The sequence below is a fragment of the Morus notabilis genome, unplaced genomic scaffold (genome assembly GCF_000414095.1).
Source record: "Morus notabilis unplaced genomic scaffold, ASM41409v2 Scaffold314, whole genome shotgun sequence".
In the NCBI taxonomy this organism is placed as follows: domain Eukaryota; kingdom Viridiplantae; phylum Streptophyta; class Magnoliopsida; order Rosales; family Moraceae; genus Morus; species Morus notabilis.
In genome coordinates this window covers 158,517-177,515 of record NW_010360279.1, presented here as the reverse complement: position 1 = coordinate 177,515, position 18,999 = coordinate 158,517, and the positions used below count along the sequence as shown (strand labels likewise).

Below are 18,999 nucleotides of genomic sequence, written 5' to 3'. Positions count from 1 at the left end.
GAATAAGAATAATAAGAAGATGTTGGGTGAGCATTGCCGCTCATGCTCTTCCTCTTGTCCATGCCAATGCCAAAGGTATTAATTACTCTTCAAAACTCAAAACCAAAGAGCTGGATTCTCTTGCTTATTTGTTTAATTGTTCAATTTCACAATTTCTTTCTTTCTTCCCTTCTATTTGCAGTGGTGGTGGTGCTGCTGCAGATAACGGGTTTCTACTCAACATGTCACCTAGACTCTCTTCCTATTTTAATCCCGTAAGTATTACTATTAAGTACTAATCTCCCCTTTTTTTATTTTTTATTATTTGGTTCTTTTAGATCAATAGGCACTTAGTAATTACAACTCTACAAGTTCTGATGATAAGCACTACCACTGACTAATTATTGTATTCTATATTGTAATTGTACCGAGTCAGATTGTGAAGTTGGATAGAGCATTGTCTGATCAGGAGGCTTCCCTTTGTTGGGACTCCGACAAGGACAAGCCACTCACGTCTTCTGTCTCTTCAAGCGACACTCAGACCACGCCAAAGGTAGCTGATATTATGTTGTGTTTAGGTGGCTGATTTTGATTTCTGATATGAGCTTTTGGGGTACAGTCTCGTGTGGAGCTGAAGGAGGAGATTGCGATACTTGAGCTTGAAATAATGCGTTTGGAGCGCCACCTCCTTTGTCTTTATAGGACGGCTTTTGATGGTCAAATCTCCACTCTCCCAAGTACACCTACATCCACTTCTTCAGATCTATTCCGGAAACACATTTCATCACCTTCCGCTTCCAAATTGTGGGGTTTTGACTCACACTTCTGCAGAGTCAACTCGCTCCATCATCCTCAAAATTCGCCTGCGCATGCTTGGACCAGTCCCTACCATCACAGCCCTGTCACCACCCCAAAACCAACACCCACAACTACTACAAGGGTAATACACCTATCTATCTCCATTTACATTCAACTTTATTTTTCTTCTTTGGAAAATGACAATAACAATTTATACATTTGTCGACTCTCTGGGCGTGAGCATTTGCAGGGGCAGAAGGTTGCGGGTTCTGGTCATCGCAGCCTAGCTGATCACCTTGGTGCTTCTTGCATTGTCAATAATAGCCTTAAAGCTCCAGATAGACTTTCTGAAGACATAGTGAGATGCATCTCTTCTGTCTATTGCAAACTCGTCAATCCTCCACCCGCTCATGTCACTTCGTCAGCTTCTCCAAATTCATCCTTGTCCTCTTCAACTGTATTTTCTTCTAGGAATCCTTGCGACAGTTGGAGTCCCCGTTCGCGTCATGGTTTGAAAGAAGATGGTACTGGACCGTATGCTGCCATGATAGAAGTTCTCAAGATACGTTTAGACAGCGACACTTTCAACTATGCTGCTAAAATGTTGCAGTATTTCAGGTGGTTTATCCAACTAGTTGCAATAAAATGTGTGGTCTTTTTTGGGGTTGCTAATATGTATAATGACCTTGTAATGAATTTGTGATGTATTAATGTAGGTCATTGGTTAGAAATCTTGAGAAGGTTGATCCGAGGAAGATGAAGCGTGAGGAGAAACTCGCATTTTGGATCAATATTCACAATGCTCTGGTGATGCATGTATGCATAAGCTCAAATATGAATTTAATCATAGATTTGTTATTGATTGATACATGATATCTTATATATCTGGCCTGGCATGGCTTATAAGAAAACCTCATTCGTGCAGGCATACTTAGCATATGGATCCAATAATCGTGTTAAAACTGCCTCCATATTTAAGGTAATAATAATAAATAAATAAATTTAAAAAAAAGTCTTGTAAACTTACCAATTCTGTACATTTATGAATCTTCATGTCATATCAAAATCATATGATTTTATTAAAAGATACAAATATGTCCATCACAACATGTAAGAAGACGATTTATTTAGAATGTTGAATTCGTCTTTCAGGCAGCGTACAATGTAGGAGGGCATTGCATAAACGCTTATATAATTCAAAGCTCCATTTTGGGAATTCGATCTCACAACTCAGCTCCGGTATGTTTTATGCTGCTTTCTTCTCTACTCTTGTGATGTTTAAAGAATTATTCCTTTTTTGTGATAACCGAATCTCTGAAAACACGAATAACATGTTGTTGTCGTTGCAGTGGCTGCAAACGCTGTTCCCAGGAAGGAAATTCAAGGCACGGAGCATTAGGCACGAGTACGCCTTGGAATACCCCGAGCCACTGGTTCATTTTGCACTTTGTTCGGGGGAATATTTCGATCCCGCGGTACGTTAGTTTTTGTTTATTTCACTAGCTACTGGTAATAAGTGCATTTTTGCTAGAATTGGAATGTATGAAATTGTTAACGTGGAATTAACAATTAATGTAATATTATAGGTTCGCGCATACACAGCAAACGGTATATTTGGGGATCTGAAAACTGCCAAGGAAGAGTTCATTCAAGCAAGTGCCCGTATAGAGAAGGAAACAAAGATTTTGTTGCCGAGAGTTTTGTACTATTTTGCGAAAGACGTGTCGCTGACAATAGAGGAGTTGTTGGATGTAATAGTTGCGAGCTTCTCAGAATCAGAAGATGTTGAGAAGAGGGAAATAATTAGAAAGTGCATCGCATTCGTATTCGCCAAGGGGAGGCCGCCTAACAAGAAGTGCATTCACTGGTTGCCTCACACTTCAACGTTTCGCTACTTCATCCATCCACATCTGGCTCCCACAGATTTCCCATTTCCCTCATCTTTCCCTCCACATCCACAAGATTGACTGCATTATTTTTTTCATTCTTCTAGTCTAGTCTAGAGATTAAAAAACATGACTAAAAAAAAAAAAAAACCTATTGTACTAAGCAGTTTTGAACCATCAAATCAAATTAGATTGTACTAAAAAAAAAAAAAAACCTATTGTACTAAGCAGTTTTGAACCATCAAATCAAATTAGATTGTACTAAAAAAAAAAAAAAACCTATTGTACTAAGCAGTTTTGAACCATCAAATCAAATTAGATTGTACTAAAAAGAAAAAAAAAAGGTCGATGAAGGTTTGATGGTTTAAAACTGTACAGTACATAGGTTACTTTTTTTGTACTGCGTCGAAGAATATTCCCCCAAAAAGAAAATGTAAATGCTTCCATTTAAGCTGTGCTGACTGCTGAGGAGTCGTATGCAGCAGGACAACACGAGAGAATATTCAAAATTCATTTGAATTGAATTCACATGTTTTGGTTTCGGAGAATTTTGTGTAGGGTGTAAAAATATAGTTTATGTATTTAGCTGTAAATCGGCATTTGCACCATAATCATATTATGAGGAGAAAATGCAAAAATGGATGAAAATTCAATGAGAATTGGATGGTGTAAAGTGTGTGTAGTACAATTAAAAGTATTTCTTTTATACTCTTAAAAAAAATTAAATTTCTCCTCATTTTACGTTAGAGTTGGAATAGAATGATAGACAATTAACAATTTTGGTAGATCCACTGAAGGAATCTATCAACTAACCTTTCGGATTCAGTTCTGGAGATTGCCTCTTCAAAGCCAAAAAGAAAAGGAAAAAGAAAAAAAAGCAAAAGCAAATTCGTAGAAGTTGGTTCAATTGAAAACTATATACTTTTTATGGATTTATTATCCGTGTTCTTTTTCTACCGAGAGTAGTAATTAAAAGGAAAAGCAAAAGCAAAGGTACTTGAGATGTGAATAATAATAATAATAATAATAATAATAATAATAATAATATGATATAACATTATTATTACAATTTATTTTTGTATTGGTGAAAATATAGGCAGAGCCTGAGTAAGTGCAGTTGTTGAGGCGTTATATGGTGTATGAATGGGGGGTTAAAACAAAAATAAAATAAAACAGATATTTAGGCAGGCAGACATAATAAATAACGGTTAAACAAAAAAAAAAGGGTAGCGCGCGGAAATCTTCTGTTGGTGTTGGCTTCACAATTGAGAACAAATCCTTAACTCTGCACTCCGCACTTACTCTTAGTATTAGGGTTTAAGCAATCAAGAAGAAGAAGAAGAAGAAGCAGTCTCTCGCTCTGTGTTCATGGTTCCGTCTCTCTTCTCTTCTCTTCTCTTCTCTTCTCTTCTCTTATCTTCTCATTTTGTGTGAAATAGTTAGTTTTGGGAATTAAAGAGTGTCTGTTTTGTTTTATGGGTTTAAACTTTAAAGGAGGAGGCGGAGGTGCGACGACTACAAGATTCCGTCGAGGGCGATCCCGACGATGCTTCTCTCCGTTTTCATCTCGTAATCCTCTATCCATTTCATTCATTTCCTAGCCTCTTTTATCACTCATTCATTCATTCATTTTTATTTGATTTGATTTTTTTTTCTAAACTTAAATTAAAAAATACAAAACAAAAACGAATGGAAATTGAAGGGCGTGTTGCTGTGGAACGACGAGAAATCGAAAGAAAAAGCGGCGGAGCAGTTGGTAGCGGCGGCCAGATTGAACCCTCAGAACGGCGGCGTTTTCAGGTACCTAGGGCATTACTACTGTTGCTACCACAAAGACACTGACAGAGCTGTCAAGTGCTACCAGAGAGCTCTCTCCCTCGACCCCAACGATTCCGATTCCGGGGTCCGTACTATTTCTCTTCTCTCTCTAAATTCCTTTGTTCATTATTCAATATTCCTATACAGGCAAGGCAAAGCAAAGCAGGTGTTCTCATCGTTGTAATTATCAATTATTTTTGTTTTAGGAAGCGTTGTGCGATTTGTTGGACAACCGAGGAAACCACACTCTGGAGGTCTCCGTCTGCCGGGAAGCCTCCAACAAGTCACCGAAGGCCTTTTGGGCATTTCGCAGATTGGGTTACTTGCAGGTCCATCTTAAAAACTGGTCCGAGGCCGTTCCCTCTCTTCAACATGCCATTCCAGGCTATCCTACGTCTCCTGATCTCTGGGAGGTCTTTCCCTTTTCCTTTTTCCTTCTCCATCACCATTTTTTTATTTTTATTAAACTCAAATATATGATAATAATACATGTTGCATTGCATTCATAATGCTCTTTGATGAACGCACTTCCTTCATTTCTAGACTCTTGGCCTTGCCTACCACCGACTCGGCAGGTTTACCGCTGCGATCAAGGTACTCTCTCTGCTTTTCTTTTAGGGCCTTGATTTGGTAGGAGCTAGAAGCAGGGGCTGCATTTTGGATTTGTTTTTTTATTTTTCATATATAAGGAATTAGCTCAAGAGGAATGCATCCACTCAAGGATTTAAAATGATGATTCATACAACTCTTATGTATTTCAATCCCTTCTACTTTGAACGCATTAGTGATGTTGTGCGGAAAACTAACAAACTAATTCTATATTATGACCATGACGCGTGATTCAATCCTTTTACGTTGAGAAATTTATCCATTGACCGAATACTTATTAGTGTACTCTATTCTAACAGTCCTATGGAAGAGCCATCGAATTGGAGTCGACGAGGGTCTTTGCTTTGGTTGAAAGTGGAAACATCCATTTGATGCTTGGTTCATTCAAAAAAGTAAGATTCCCTTCATTGCATTTTATATAGCAATGCTCGTGGTCTCTTTTTCTCACTTATCATTCTTTGTTTTTAGTCATCAACTATCTCCCTAAACTTATAGAGCAGGATTAGCTCTTCTAGTTATACTTCTAATGCTATGCTACTAAAAAAAAAATAATAATAATAAAGCATATTTGTCACTATAACTGGTCAAATAGAATCATAGATTATACTAGTTCTTCAAATTATGTCAGAGATTTAGTGCGCTAATTGCTTTAAGGATATTGCTATCACAAAATTGGTTTTTGTTTTTGAAGGGAATTGAGCAGTTTCGTCAGGCCCTGGAGGTCTCTCCTAAATGCATATCTGGAAACTATGGGCTTGCTTCGGGACTTCTCGGTCTCGCAAAGGAATATGTTTATTTGGGAGCATTTCGATGGGGAGCTACATTGTTAGAGGTCATTGTCCCCCCCTTTTCTTTTCTTGTCTTGTCAGGAAATTTAATCCTCTTTCACAACCTTGGAGTTGTGCATATTAAAATTGCTTGCAGGAGGCATGTAAAGTTGCTAAGGAAACTACCGTCTTAGCTGGAAATTTGTCATGCATTTGGAAGCTGCATGGTGATATTCAGGTATGTTGATCTAGAGCTTCAGACTTACCTTATCTTTTATACATCGCACTTTTGAAGTTCTTATTCAGTTGCATCTTGTCTTTTCTGTTACATGATCCATGTGTCAGAATATGATCATTATGCCATGGGTCAACTGATGTTACACATATTCTCCTCTTTTCTAGCTCACATATGCAAAATTTTACCCATGGGCGGTGGAGATCCAGGGTTTAGAACTTACTGTCGAAGCTTTTAATTCTTCCATTGTTTCCTGGAAACGTGCCTGCTATTTGGCTGCAACTTCCGCCAGATGTTCTTATCAGCGAGCTTTGCTCTTGGCTCCATGGCAAGCAAATATCTATACAGATATTGCAATTAGTTCAGATCTTGTATCCTCTTTGACCGAGTGCCCTAGTCATGACTTAAATGCTTGGTATGATTCCTTTTGTTTATTAGTTCTGTATAACTATAATACCGTGTCATTATACTCTCAAGGGCTTACCATTCTTTTACCAGGCAGCCACCAGAGAAGATGGCCTTGGGGGCCTTGTTACTTGAAACTGAAAATTACGAGTTCTGGGTGGCTTTGGGACATTTGTCTAATCATAACACATTAAAACAACATGCTCTAATTCGGGGTTTGCAACTGGATGCATCTCTAGCTGTTGCTTGGGCATACTTAGGGAAGGTAACTTCTCATCTCTTTGTTTATAACATTTGCTTTTTTTTTTTAAAAGAAAGGTTCTGTAGAATTTTTCTCTCTTTTTTAGTGGAAGTCAGAAGTTAAAAAGGAAATATTGGGGTTCATTATTTGTTGTTTTACCTTTTCCCCCCTTCTCAGCTCTATAGGAGAAATAATGAGAGGCAATTGGCAAGACAGGCTTTTGATTGCTCGAGAAGTATAGATCCTTCACTTGCATTACCATGGGCTGGCATGTCAGCTGATTTTCATGCTGGGTAAACTTTTTGCAAAGATTACTTTTGTACTTAAATCTATAAAAATTATCCACCAGCTGAGGCCATATTAACAAGGAGATTCACTTCTTATGTCAGGGAGCCAGCAGCAGATGAGGCTTTTGAGAGTTGTTTACGAGCTGTGCAAATTTTGCCTGTAATTCTTATTCCCCTTCTATATTGCTTCTCTATTATAGCTGTGGTACATCACCACCTCCGCATGTGTGGTAGCGAAGCAGAACTGTCATGTTGCAGAAACGCGACAACTCTGATGGTCTACCATGAGAGTGGTGATTACATTACTAGCGACTATTACTTGGTGTTTTTCTTTCTAACGTGATATATAGAAAGTATTAGGAAATAAATCTATTTCATTACACTTTGCTCTATAAGTTTGTTTGTTTGGTTTTTTTTTTTTTTTTTTTTTTTTTTTTTTTTTTTTTTTTAATGATTTTAGATGGATAAGAAAACCTACTGTTTACAAAATTTATTTCTTGCAGCTTGCAGAATTTCAAATTGGTCTTGCTAAGCTTGCAGTGGTTTCAGGACATCTTTCATCTCCACAGGTTCAACTTCTTCAAAGATTGAATAGGAATTTGCCATGATAGTAGTAACTAATGTTTGCAGTTTTTTTCTTTGGTGGAAATAACAACTAAGTAGAGGCATACTTCAGGAATCTCAATTTGCTGATGCTGTTAATTGCTTGCAGGTTTTTGGAGCTATCATGCAGGCCGTGGAGCGCACCCCTCACTATCCAGAAAGCCATAATTTGAAAGGGCTGGTTTGTGAGGCACGATATGATTATCTGTCTGCTGCCGCTTCTTATAGGCTAGCTCGATGCAGAGCCGCTGACTCTTTCTCCTGTGTTTCAAAATCTCAAATCAGAGATATATCAATTAATTTGGCCAGATCTCTTAGTAAGGTAAAAGTTTGTGATTTAATTTTACGGCCCAAATAAATATGTAATTTCTTTCCAACTACGGGTTTTACATTTGTGAGTGTTGGTTTCATCTTTGTTTTGTATGCTTAAGAAGATACATTTATTTGGCGCAGGCTGGAAATTTTCTAGATGCCGCACAGGAATGTGAAAACTTGAAAATAGAAGGTTTGTGTACAGTGTGACTTGCAATTGTACCTTCTTTCGCTTTACAGCTAAATAACAGAATGTAATATCTAGTAGTGCCAGAAATGTTTCCCTTAGTTTTACAGCCAAATATTAGAGAATGAGTTATATGGTTTGATTTAATTATTTCTTTTATGTATATCCTTTACCGCTCTCTTAGGAGAACAATGCATATTTGGTCTCAACTTTTTCTTCTTTCAATTTCTTCTACGTTTAACACCAAGGTGAATTTTGAACCCCAAATTTTATAACCTTTTGAGTTTAGAAGTTTTGGGAGTTTACTGCTGGTGTTTCTGCAAGGCAGTAATACTAATCCTATACTGTCGCTGCTACCTGTTTTCTTTTTATTCTCCATTTCATGACTCGTTCTCTTTCTGATTGAATCCAGGAGAATTGCTTAGTTATGTTATATTGAACTTGGAACTTGTTTCCGTCACTTTCTGATTTATTATATTCTATTATTTGATGTTTAAGGATTGCTTGATGCGGAAGGTCTACACATATATGCTTTATCCTTGTGGAAACTTGGTCAAAGTAACTTGGCCCTCTCTGTGGTCAAAAATCTTGCTGCTAGTGTTTCTAGTATGGAGCACATTTATGCGGCTGCCTCTGTTAGTTTTATTTGTCGATTGCTGTATTCCATTTCTGGCCTAGATTCAGCAATTAATAGTATTCTGAAAATGCCAAAGGAACTGTTTCAGAGTTCAAGAATCAGTTTTATAGTGTCTGCCATTCATGCTCTCGACCGAAGTAATCGACTCGAGTCTGTCGTTGCAAGCAGCCGTTACTACCTCAAATCTCCTGAAGATATAAGTGGAATGCACTTTCTAATTGCACTTGGTAAATTAGTAAGTTTCTTACTCCCAACTGTTGATCTCGAGCTTTTGCACACTTGGTTGACTTTTTATGTTTTAGTTGAGTTGATATGAAAACTAATCGATATTGTTGCCGGTTCTTGATTATGCAGGTAAAAAATGGGTCGGGATCTTCTCTTGGGTTTAATAGTGGAGTGGCTCACCTCAGAAAAGCTCTTCACATGTACCCTAATAGTGGTCTGTTAAGGTATTATAGAAATGATGTATGAACGCTAGATTATGCCTTCGTCAGAGCCTTGCATCTTGGTCTAATAATTTTTCTAAGCTATTCTAAGTCTAACCATATGATTGCAATTTCTGAACCTCATTATCTAAAAATATGGGTAGATTTCCTTTTTAACTGGTATATGCTAAACTTCATTATCTACAAATAAGCACATCACAAAGATTATGTCATAAAGTAGTCAAAACATAAAATGATATGGTTGAATTGTCCAGTCCTGTTTGTCAATAAATTTGGAATATGTCGTTGAAGTTTCTATTTCTGTTAATAAATAATCTGGAATATGAATTACAAGTAGATTACACTGAAGTTACAAGCAGTAGCTCCTTTTATTGTTGAAACATTTTTGTAAAATTCTGATTGAGAAAATATGTCGCATAACAGAATTGTGTATATATCCTAGGCAGCTGGCGTCCTGTTTAAGTTATGTGAGCGAGTGACTGATAGGAAACAAGACAATTTATCAAATGGAAAAACGTACAAAAAGAGATAACTACGGGTTCTCAAAAAAGCAAAGACAGAACGAAAACTATTAGTAACTAAAACAGGGAAAAAAAAAAACTGAGAAACAATCAAATTCTGTAAACATCCCAAACAACTTACATTCTGTCTTTGAGGTTTCATCTGACAAAATCTGCTGCAAACAGGAACCTGCTTGGTTATCTCTTGCTGTCTGGGGAAGAATGGAATGATTCGCATCTTGCAACTAGGTGCTGCTTCGGAGATGTTTCTAATGGTCTAGTGAAAGGTTTGAAATCAACATATGAAATCCTTGGTGCCGGATCTGTTGCTTGCTATGCGCTAAGCACTAGGAATCCGAAGTTTTCCTTTCCAACGTGCTCATATCAATGTCTGAATCCTGAAGCTACCGAGCAGCTGCAGAAGTATTGCATTCGTCCCCCTGCCTCTGATTTTGAATTGTCAATTGCAAGGCATCATTTTGGTTTAGCAAGTCTTATTAAGATAATTTTTTGTGTTTTGAATTTGAGTTGTCAAATCCTTGCTGAAGTTTTGAAGAAAGTAAAAACTAAAAAGAAAATAAGCTTTTCATTTGAATGTTCAATTTCAATAGCTAATTTTAGTTCATGAAAATTTCAATGGATTTTTCTTCTGGATTTAAAGAGTGAGTTTCTCCTTAAAGAGGAAAATATCATATTTTCTTTGCGGTTCATCACTGGAAAAATGTTGGCCTTCCTCATAATTTTGCTTTTAATGTGATATGCTGAATTTATATTTCAGGTTTACTTCTTGAAGAAATTTATGTTTTACACTCAAGAGTACCTTTTTTTATGCATGCAACATACATTTTTGTTTAATTGACATTTCCTTTTGGTTTTACTTTCAGTGGTCTTATTTGTTTTCTTAATAAACTTTCCTCTTTATAGGAAACTAATATTTTTGTTTTCAATGTGCAGATGCTTACGTCGAGAACCATGGAACCAGAGTGTGAGGTATTTACTTATCCTCAATTTACTCCAGAAAGCACGAGAAGAGAGATTTCCCCATAACATATGTATCATGCTTGAGCGGCTCATTTGTGTGGCTCTTTCCGATGAATGTTATTCTCAGATAGACGTGTCTTATCAATATCAAAAGTTCCAACTTCTCCTTTGTGCTTCTGAGCTCAGTTTGCAAGGTGGAAATCAAAATGGTTGTGTCAACCATGCCAAAAATGCTTCATCAATCACACTTCCCGACGGTTATCTCTTTTTTGCACACTTGCTATTATGCCGTGCTTATGCATCAGATGGTGATCTTACCAACCTTCAGAAAGAGTATATAAGGTGTTTGGAGCTGAAGACAGATTGCTATGTTGGTTGGATTTATCTAAAAATTATTGAATCGCAATATGGCTTGCAAAATGATTTAAATCTCTCAGAGTTGAACTTCAATGGGTGCTTGATGGAAGGGAAGGATCCACCGAACATGTGGATGGCTGTATTTCATCTAGTGCAAGGTTTGATTTGTGTGTGGAAGCAGGATTTCCTTTCTGCTGAAGACTTTCTTAGACGAGCCTGTTCATTGGCAAGCGCTGAGAGCTGCCTCCAGCTATGTCATGGTAGGCACTAGCCTGCAGTGTTTATTCTTTTCGGTTGAAGTGTTTAGTATCAGTATTTTCTGGTTAGCGTAAATCTAAGTTTTAACATGTTGGTTTAAATTTAACTGGAATGTTTTGATTGTGACGGCTAAACTAACTAGTGATGTGATTATTATTATTATTATTTTTTAAAAAAAGAAAGAAAAAAAAAACTAGCGAAGTGATTTGTCTTTCTGACCCATAACATTTCTGGTTAGGCATATGTGAGGCCTTTTGGTAATCAATGTCGTGTGAATGCATGTGACCGGACTTGTTTGATGTTTAAATGTGGATAGTTCTGTACATTCTGAATAGTGCTAGGTATTTTGTAGTTGCTTGTCGCTGTGATTAGATAATTGATGAGTGCAGGTGCTACCTGTTTGGAGCTTGCCAGACAGTGGTGTGATTCACAATTATTGTTGCTTGCAATTAGAAGTCTGAGGAGAGCTCGAGAAGCTTCGGCAACCCCTCTACCGTTTATCTCTGCATTATTGGCTCAAGCAGAAGGAAGCCTTGGTTCCAAAGAAAAATGGGAGAATAGCCTGCGTCACGAATGGTTTACTTGGCCACCAGGTGTGTTCGTTATGTTATCCGACCACATTGCATGAATATGGTTCTGTAATTCTGTTGTCACTGGAAGGAAAGCCATGCTCTTATCATGTTTTATCTTTGCAGAAATGAGGCCTGCTGAGCTTTTCTTCCAAATGCATTTGCTTGCAAGACAATCAAGAGCGGGGCCGGACTCTTCCAATGTGGAGTGCTGTCAGAGTCCACAGAGATGGGTTCTTAGGGCCATTCATACTAATCCTTCTTGTGTCAGATATTGGAAGGTCTTGCAGAAGCTAGATGGATAAGTTGTTTAGTCAAAAAGTTACACTCGAAAGTAAACATAATCTCCTTCCAATTGTATGTAAATTATGCCAATTGTATTGTTATCATTTATTCGAATTGGCTTTGGTTTAGTAATTCCAGGAATTATAGGCCATAGGTGTTTCTTTTATCTTTGCATTCTATTATCCTATGATGAATTTTTCATTCGATGATAGCTGTACGCTTAACATTTTTTTACTTTTTTTTTTTTTTTTTGGATATTGAATCTTACATTTCCGACTAGAGAATAATATAACTGAATGACAATCTTAAACAAAGAACATAACGCTAATATTAAGTTTCATTCCAATGCGGGAAAAGACAAGTGGATGTCTCAAAGCTAATATCCCCACACGGGGGGGAATGACAAGGGTGGCAAGCGTCAACCAGTTATCATATAAAAATGACCTACATGTAGAAGAATGTATGTAAATGCGGTGCCTTAAATGGCATGATCGGTGAGAGACGGGGAACGTTGAAGCTCGTCAGAGGGATCCCAATCGCGTGTAGAGGATCGGATCTTAGAGAGAGTTATGAAGACTCGACGAACGTCGGGACGAGAGTTGAGGTCGGGAGCAACGCAAGCTTTAGCCAATTGGGCCATGGAGAATGCCAAATCCAAGGGATAGTCGGCTTTGGTCAGTGCAGGATCCATGAATCCTCTAAGTTTCTCTCTCACATTGTCTCCTTGCAAGACTCTTGTTATGGAGTTGAAGAGCAACTCCTCATTGTTGCAGTTGTTCTTGTGGGTCGTTGCTGCTTCCTTTCCGGACAAGAGCTCCAAGATCACCACCCCGAGCGCAAAAACATCCATCTTTGGCGTTATGACCCCGCTGTCGATGTACTCGGGGGCCAAGTATCCTTGAGTGCCCACCACATGCCTTGTCAACTGCAGGAACCCTTCCTCGTTGCCAACCCCAGCTCTTCTTGCTTGCCCCAAATTGGAAACCTTGGCTCTCAAGTTTCCATCCAAAAGGATGTTGCTGCTCTTGAGGTTCTTGTGGATGTAAGGAGGGTCCGCAAAGTTGTGCAGGTAATTCAGGGCATCGACGACGTCGTGGGCAATCTCTACCCTCTGCTTCCAAGTCAAAGCAGCAGCAGCAGCAGCAGCTTGGCGTTGGAGGCACTGGTTGAGAGAGCCACGCTCGGCATACTCGTACACAAGGTAGGTGTTTCCTTGGTGCATGCAGAATCCCGAGAGCCTGATCACGTTGGAGTGATTTATGTGCTTCAATATGTTTATCTCGGAGGAGACGTCCCCTTTCATCACCTTAACAGCCGCGTCGTCGCCCTTGAATCTTCCCCGGTAGACGGAGCCCTGAATCTTGTTAGCTTCGCTGAAGGAATCCGTCGCCCTCCGCACCTCTTCTATGTCATAGAGACTTAAAGATTCTACCGCAGATCGAATTCGTCCTGAGGAAACTGACCACGTTGACTTGCTATCCGCGAGTGGCGCGGTGTAGTACTCTCGGTCAGACCAAGTTGATGCCGTGGCCGCAGCACTACTATCAGGGTTAGGATTAATTTCATTTCCATACTTGGCATCATTTTGCTTTGTTGTATTTCTCCATCGCCTCAAGAAGCAAAACGTCAAAGTAGACAGCATCACAGCGGCAACCCCCGCGCCGATACCTACAAACACCCATTTCTTAGAATTAGTTTTGGCTTCATCGGGAGGTGGCAGCGACGGAGGAGGAGAATTGGGCGACTGATTGAGGCCGATTGAGGAGGAAGGCTGGGCTGTAAGGGGCACAAGAAGGGGCGTGAAGGGGTAGATAATGTCAGCGGAGGATAACATGTTGGCGTCCAAAAGGCTCTGGGAGTCGACGCCGAAGCGGCGGCCAATGGAAGAGATTTCGTCGCGCCAAGTGACGAGGTAGCTGAGGAGGTACTTGACGCCGAAGGCGGTTTGGTTGGGAGAAGGGCAAGCGCATCGGAGTGGGATCTGGAGGGACATGCCCACGGAGAGATTGCGATCGTCCAAGGAAGGGTTCTGGGCCATCATGGCCTGGCATGTGGTGAGGCCCTGATAGGTGTCGTTGGCGACGGTGAAGTAAGTCTCGTAGGTAGTCTTGAGGGAGTAGGAGGCGTTGTGCTGGTAGAAGCGGTGGCCGGTGCAGGAGCAGTTGACGGGGACCAGGACGAGGCGGTCGGAAGGGATGCGATCGACGTCGGAGACGTTGTTGGCGGCGGCGACGAGGGCGGGGTCGGAGTGGAGGAGGTAGGCAATGGACACCGGGGAGTCGTAGGGAGGGATGGATCGGAAAGTGAGAAAAGAGGAGCATCTGCCGATGTCGTTTACGGTGTCGTAGTGGCGGCAGACTAAGCCGTCGGTGGAGTTGTAGTGGTTGTAGCAGTCGAGCTGGTGGTTGTTGACGTAGCTTTGCTGCCCTTTCACTTCCACCAGTTCCAGTACTACCGCTACTACTAGAAGTAACATGAACCTTATCATCATCTTCGTATATATAGCTCTGATCAGCCTTGGAGACGATGATCGGATGATGTGTTGTTGGTCCTCTTTTCTCTCTCTCTCTCTGGGTTTTGATATTTCAATTCAATTGTTTAATGGTGGCTGGGGAAGAGAGAGAGAGAGAGAGAGAGAGGGTACTTTCGTCAAACTTTGAAACTCTCAGTCCAATAAGTTGAAAGACTTATTACGCGTCTTACGCCATCTCATCCGTTGCCGATCCAATTACCCAACACTCACGCGGCTTCGATTTTTGCCTCTTTCGTTTTTCTCTCTTTTTTTTTTTTTCGATTGTTTATTTATTATTTCCAGAGACTGACTTGACTTCATGAGTCGGGTCCACATCTAATATCAAAAACAAAATCCAAAGCAGTGAAAAGCACAACTGACAAAGTTTGATAAACGAGCGGAAATGCAGCAAGCGACAAAATGCTTTTAGCTAAAAAACGACAAGTCGTTTTTATATCTATTATAAAGGAAAAACGACAATGAACTAAAAGGTACTCGTCTGACAATCCATGGATGGAAGTGATACTTGCAGTGGCTCTGAATTCCTCCTCACGCTCTTCACGGAGTTGGTATTTTGCCGGAATGCAATTCTGAAAATGATATTGTTGTCGCCCGCCACAGGTAATCCTTTCACGTCCCTAACTTCAATTCTCACTGTGACAGGAGTTGCAGCCTCAATTCGGTTGGCATAGAAGATACGGAAAAACATATCATAACAGGGTATACATTCCAATCTGGGAGGGTTCAGTTAATTATGTCATTATTGTATTTGAAATGCATATCAAATGCGCATGAACTATATCTGCAGTTTCTATCCATGACTCTCATGGTACCTCGTATCTAAAAGGATAACCTTTTTTTAAACACATTTTTGAACAAAAAAATCAATCAAATTAAGATGGGTCTAATGCAGATTGCTCTTTGTAGAGACAGATTATGTCTCGTTGACAGTAGAATTTTGTCAATAAGATTACGCCGGATTACGTCTTAATGGTCCGTTGGGTTACCGGCCAAAACTAGCTATATTTTCATATTTATGCAACTGATTGGGCTTGCTTTGGAGATATATTGAATAATGTTTAGATTTCTTGTTAGAACGGAAGTAAAGAGACACACGAATTTATAGTGGTTCACTTTATAAAAAGGAGCTACATCCATTGGTTCTTGTATTTTTCCTTTTGTGCTTTTAAGATTACAAAAAGCTCTCTCCCTCTCTCTATGGGGCTTTGCCCTTTTTATAGCCTACAAATTACATATGGGTCTCTTTTGGGCGGATTGTCACAGGGGTTTTCTGATGGTTTCTCTCAAGTAGTCTATTATCCTACCTGCCTAGACCGTAGCTTCTCAACACCTTTTGGACTGTTCACTCACCCACTTTGTCTACTATTGCGGCTCTATGGATCCTCTGTGATTTTCATTAGTCCATTCCAGATGGTTTATGGGCATGTAATCATTTCCTGTGCTACTGAACTTCTCCAAACCTAGACGTAACCTAGGAATTTCCCCATTGTCCCCTCAAAGGCCTTTCTTGGTACGTGGACCCATATTCATGCGTTCTGTCATCTGCGCTTGCACTATACTTCACAGAGCACGACCTCTGTCTTGGTCGACCCCCTGATGGTACCCCTTCTGTTGCGAATAAATTATACATGTCTCTGACTGTATGTAGGGTCGACGGTTGTATGAATCGTCATATACGGTCGGCCTTTTCACCAGATGGCAATGGGGAAATAAATTTTAGGCGTCAACGGCACGTGGTAGGTTTTAAGCCACGTGGAGTGTGGCCATCATCCGACATATCAACGTATATTTTCACACACAATAGGTCTAATGCCAATAATAACACGAAGGGGATGAGTTCGAGGCTGAGCATCTTGTTTTTCATTTTGTTTGTGAATTTTAGCACCCTCCCGCCCCCGGCCCCGCCAAAATCACTTGCAGTTCCACCCTCAAGAATCCATTGCTGCTCTTGGTTTTGGTTGGTACGCTCTTGGGCTTTCGTGGGCCGCTCCAACTGCCTCCATTAATACGGCCCATCAACAAGGATAGCTTCCCTCAAATCAATTTTCCACACATTAAAATTAAAATTAAAATTATGGAAACAAAAAGGGGAGTTTTAGGAATTAGTGGGTGGGTATGTTTTTTTTTTTTTTTTTTTTTTTTTAAAAAAAAGGGGAGTTTTTGGAATTAGGGGGGGGTTTTTTTTTTTTTTTTTTTTTTTTTTTTTTTTCCTTAAAACGAAAATTCTAATGCCATGTTCACATCTGTGAGTGAAAACTGAAAAAAATCAAAGGCAATGCCACATCGCCACCACATGTAACAAGAAAGAGAGAGAGGTGGGGTCTAATGCCACGTTTGAGGTTGGAAAAATATAATATAATTGGAAAAAAGAAATACAAGTAATTGGGCTTGTATAATAAATAATAAAAATCGCCAAATTAGATTTACAAGGCATTTCTTTAATTCTTTTTTTGTTGAAGGATGGTGTTGCAACTCCAACTCCTAATACAACAAGGTGGTCAAGGCTCAACGGCGTTTCTCAAATCGAATCGGCTTCCCGTCCCCGTGAGGTCGCTCTACACTGAAGCTGAAGCTAATAATAAGAAAGACAAGATGGCTTCCTCCGCCGCCTCCGCTCCCAAGTGGGCCCAGAAGACCATCACTCTCCCTCCTCTTCGCCGTGGCTGCCACCTCATAACTCCCAAGGCAACCTCTCTCTCTCCTTTCTCCTTTCTCCTTTTCTTTAAGATAATTTGCCCTAATCTAATCTAATCTAATCCCCTTTTTCCTTTCTCTCGTCAGTCACACTCACACTAGTAGTAGTGGGGTTGGGGCCTAATTTATTAGAGTTTAATTTCTATCATTCTCTCTTTGTTAGATTGTGAAAGAAATTGGTGAAGACTTGTCCCAGTTCAACGTTGGCCTGGCTCATCTCTTCTGTAAGCCTCCCCAATCAATTATTAAATTGGATGACATGAATCTTTTTTTTTTATTATTTAAAAAATGAATGCTGGATTGATTTCATTGAAGAGATAAATTAGTAGGAAATTTAAAAATGAATTGAGGAGGGGTCTTAATCTTGTGTTGGTGTGATGTTGGGGCAGTGCATCACACGAGTGCTTCACTCACGATCAATGAGAATTACGACTCTGATGTTCGCCACGACACTGAGACTTTCCTTAATAACATTGTCCCTGAGGTTCGGTTCGTTTCTTTTCTTTTCTTTTACTTTATATATGTATGTATGTATGTATGTATATGTGTGTGTGCACATATTTAAACAACAACTCCACTGTCTGGCTCTTTCACTCTGTTGGTGTTTCTCTGTGTTTCAGGGAGCTTCTGCACCCTGGAAGCATACGCTGGAAGGTCAGACTGCTGACTTCTGAGTTGTAGAGCTTTATTCCATTTCTTTCTTTCTTTGTTATCACTTAATTAAGCAATTTCTCTCTTTATATTTAATAATAATATCACTTTGCAGGCCCCGATGACATGCCCGCACATATTAAATCATCAATGTTTGGTTGTGCACTTACGTGAGTCACCATTCCATTCACTTACTTATTGGCTCATTGGTTTCTTTTCTTTATTTGTTTCTTGCTCAGCGGGTCTTTTGATCTTTTTGTGATAATTGTGTTGCTGCAGAATTCCAATTACCAACGGCAAACTTAACATGGGAACTTGGCAGGTATATATATATATATTGGCGTTTTATTAATACTTACAATACCACCCAAACCCACCCAAAGGATACGAGTAGAAATGAAAACAGCAGCAGAGTGTGATTGCTCTACTTGTGAAACTTAAAGTCTGTTTTGCTTATTCGTCGTGGAGATACCTTCATTCTCATGATATGAATCAATTCGAACTTGAGGCGCCTAGGGGCTAGGTGTGGCGTTGTCATGTAATATTGGAGTTTGCCTCAAAGAGAGAGAGAAAGAGAAGGATGTATTCATTTGATTTCGTTTCATACAAACTTAGCTGCCATTACCACTAACAACATGATCTTCTATTCTATCTATATGATAAATAAGAATTAAGAACAATGTCATGCCATTCAAATTTCCCTTCTCTGTTTTCAGGGAATATGGCTGTGTGAGCACCGTGATTACCCTACTGCTCGCAAAGTCGTCGTCACCCTCAATGGAATCTGAGAGTCATCTACGATTTTGGAGATTTTCTCAGCTTCTTTTTTTTTTTTTTTCTTTTTTTTCAGTGGCTATGCATTCCAAAATGTACTGTTAAGACCTGTTGATCGATTGGATATGCCTTAATATATATATATATATATATATATATATATATATATATAATCATCCCAAACCCA

The 18,999-nt window shown here is 39.5% G+C and overlaps 4 protein-coding genes across 6 annotated transcripts; 3 read left to right on the top strand and 1 right to left on the bottom strand.

Annotated features, from left to right (window-relative positions):
• The first annotated feature begins 19 nt into the window (after positions 1-19).
• LOC21407504 lies at positions 20-2,854 on the top strand. Its single transcript, XM_010096185.2, has 10 exons — positions 20-75; positions 182-254; positions 416-532; positions 599-919; positions 1,028-1,395; positions 1,494-1,593; positions 1,703-1,756; positions 1,930-2,016; positions 2,127-2,252; positions 2,364-2,854. Exons 1-10 carry the CDS (start codon positions 20-22, stop codon positions 2,742-2,744), a joined length of 1,683 nt encoding a protein of 560 aa, XP_010094487.1. The 3' UTR covers positions 2,745-2,854.
• Positions 2,855-3,905: 1,051 nt separating this feature from the next.
• LOC21407503 (tetratricopeptide repeat protein SKI3) lies at positions 3,906-12,377 on the top strand. Of its 3 annotated transcripts, XM_024164347.1 has the most exons (22): positions 3,906-4,034; positions 4,158-4,232; positions 4,366-4,566; positions 4,688-4,894; positions 5,025-5,075; positions 5,390-5,482; positions 5,782-5,922; positions 6,015-6,095; positions 6,260-6,507; positions 6,591-6,762; positions 6,916-7,031; positions 7,128-7,185; positions 7,529-7,594; positions 7,738-7,950; positions 8,082-8,133; positions 8,626-8,999; positions 9,119-9,213; positions 9,897-10,133; positions 10,665-10,700; positions 10,878-11,308; positions 11,696-11,899; positions 12,002-12,377. In XM_024164347.1, exons 1-22 carry the CDS (start codon positions 4,032-4,034, stop codon positions 12,178-12,180), a joined length of 3,333 nt encoding a protein of 1,110 aa, XP_024020115.1. In that variant the 5' UTR covers positions 3,906-4,031; the 3' UTR covers positions 12,181-12,377. The 3 variants fall into 3 exon arrangements, with proteins under 3 accessions (XP_024020115.1, XP_024020114.1, XP_024020116.1); XM_024164346.1 differs by having other exon boundaries at positions 10,665-11,308; XM_024164348.1 differs by lacking the exon at positions 12,002-12,377 and having other exon boundaries at positions 10,665-11,308; positions 11,760-11,842.
• A 102-nt stretch (positions 12,378-12,479) lies between these two features.
• LOC21407502 (protein LYK5) lies at positions 12,480-14,918 on the bottom strand. Its single transcript, XM_010096183.2, has one exon. The coding sequence runs from the start codon at positions 14,649-14,651 to the stop codon at positions 12,639-12,641; it is 2,013 nt and encodes a 670-aa protein (XP_010094485.1). The 5' UTR covers positions 14,652-14,918; the 3' UTR covers positions 12,480-12,638.
• Positions 14,919-17,135: 2,217 nt separating this feature from the next.
• On the top strand, positions 17,136-18,935 carry LOC21407500 (UPF0047 protein YjbQ). The gene is made up of 7 exons (XM_010096181.2): positions 17,136-17,378; positions 17,551-17,611; positions 17,777-17,871; positions 18,008-18,041; positions 18,154-18,208; positions 18,318-18,360; positions 18,755-18,935. Exons 1-7 carry the CDS (start codon positions 17,154-17,156, stop codon positions 18,824-18,826), a joined length of 585 nt encoding a protein of 194 aa, XP_010094483.1. The 5' UTR covers positions 17,136-17,153; the 3' UTR covers positions 18,827-18,935.
• Positions 18,936-18,999: the final 64 nt, after the last annotated feature.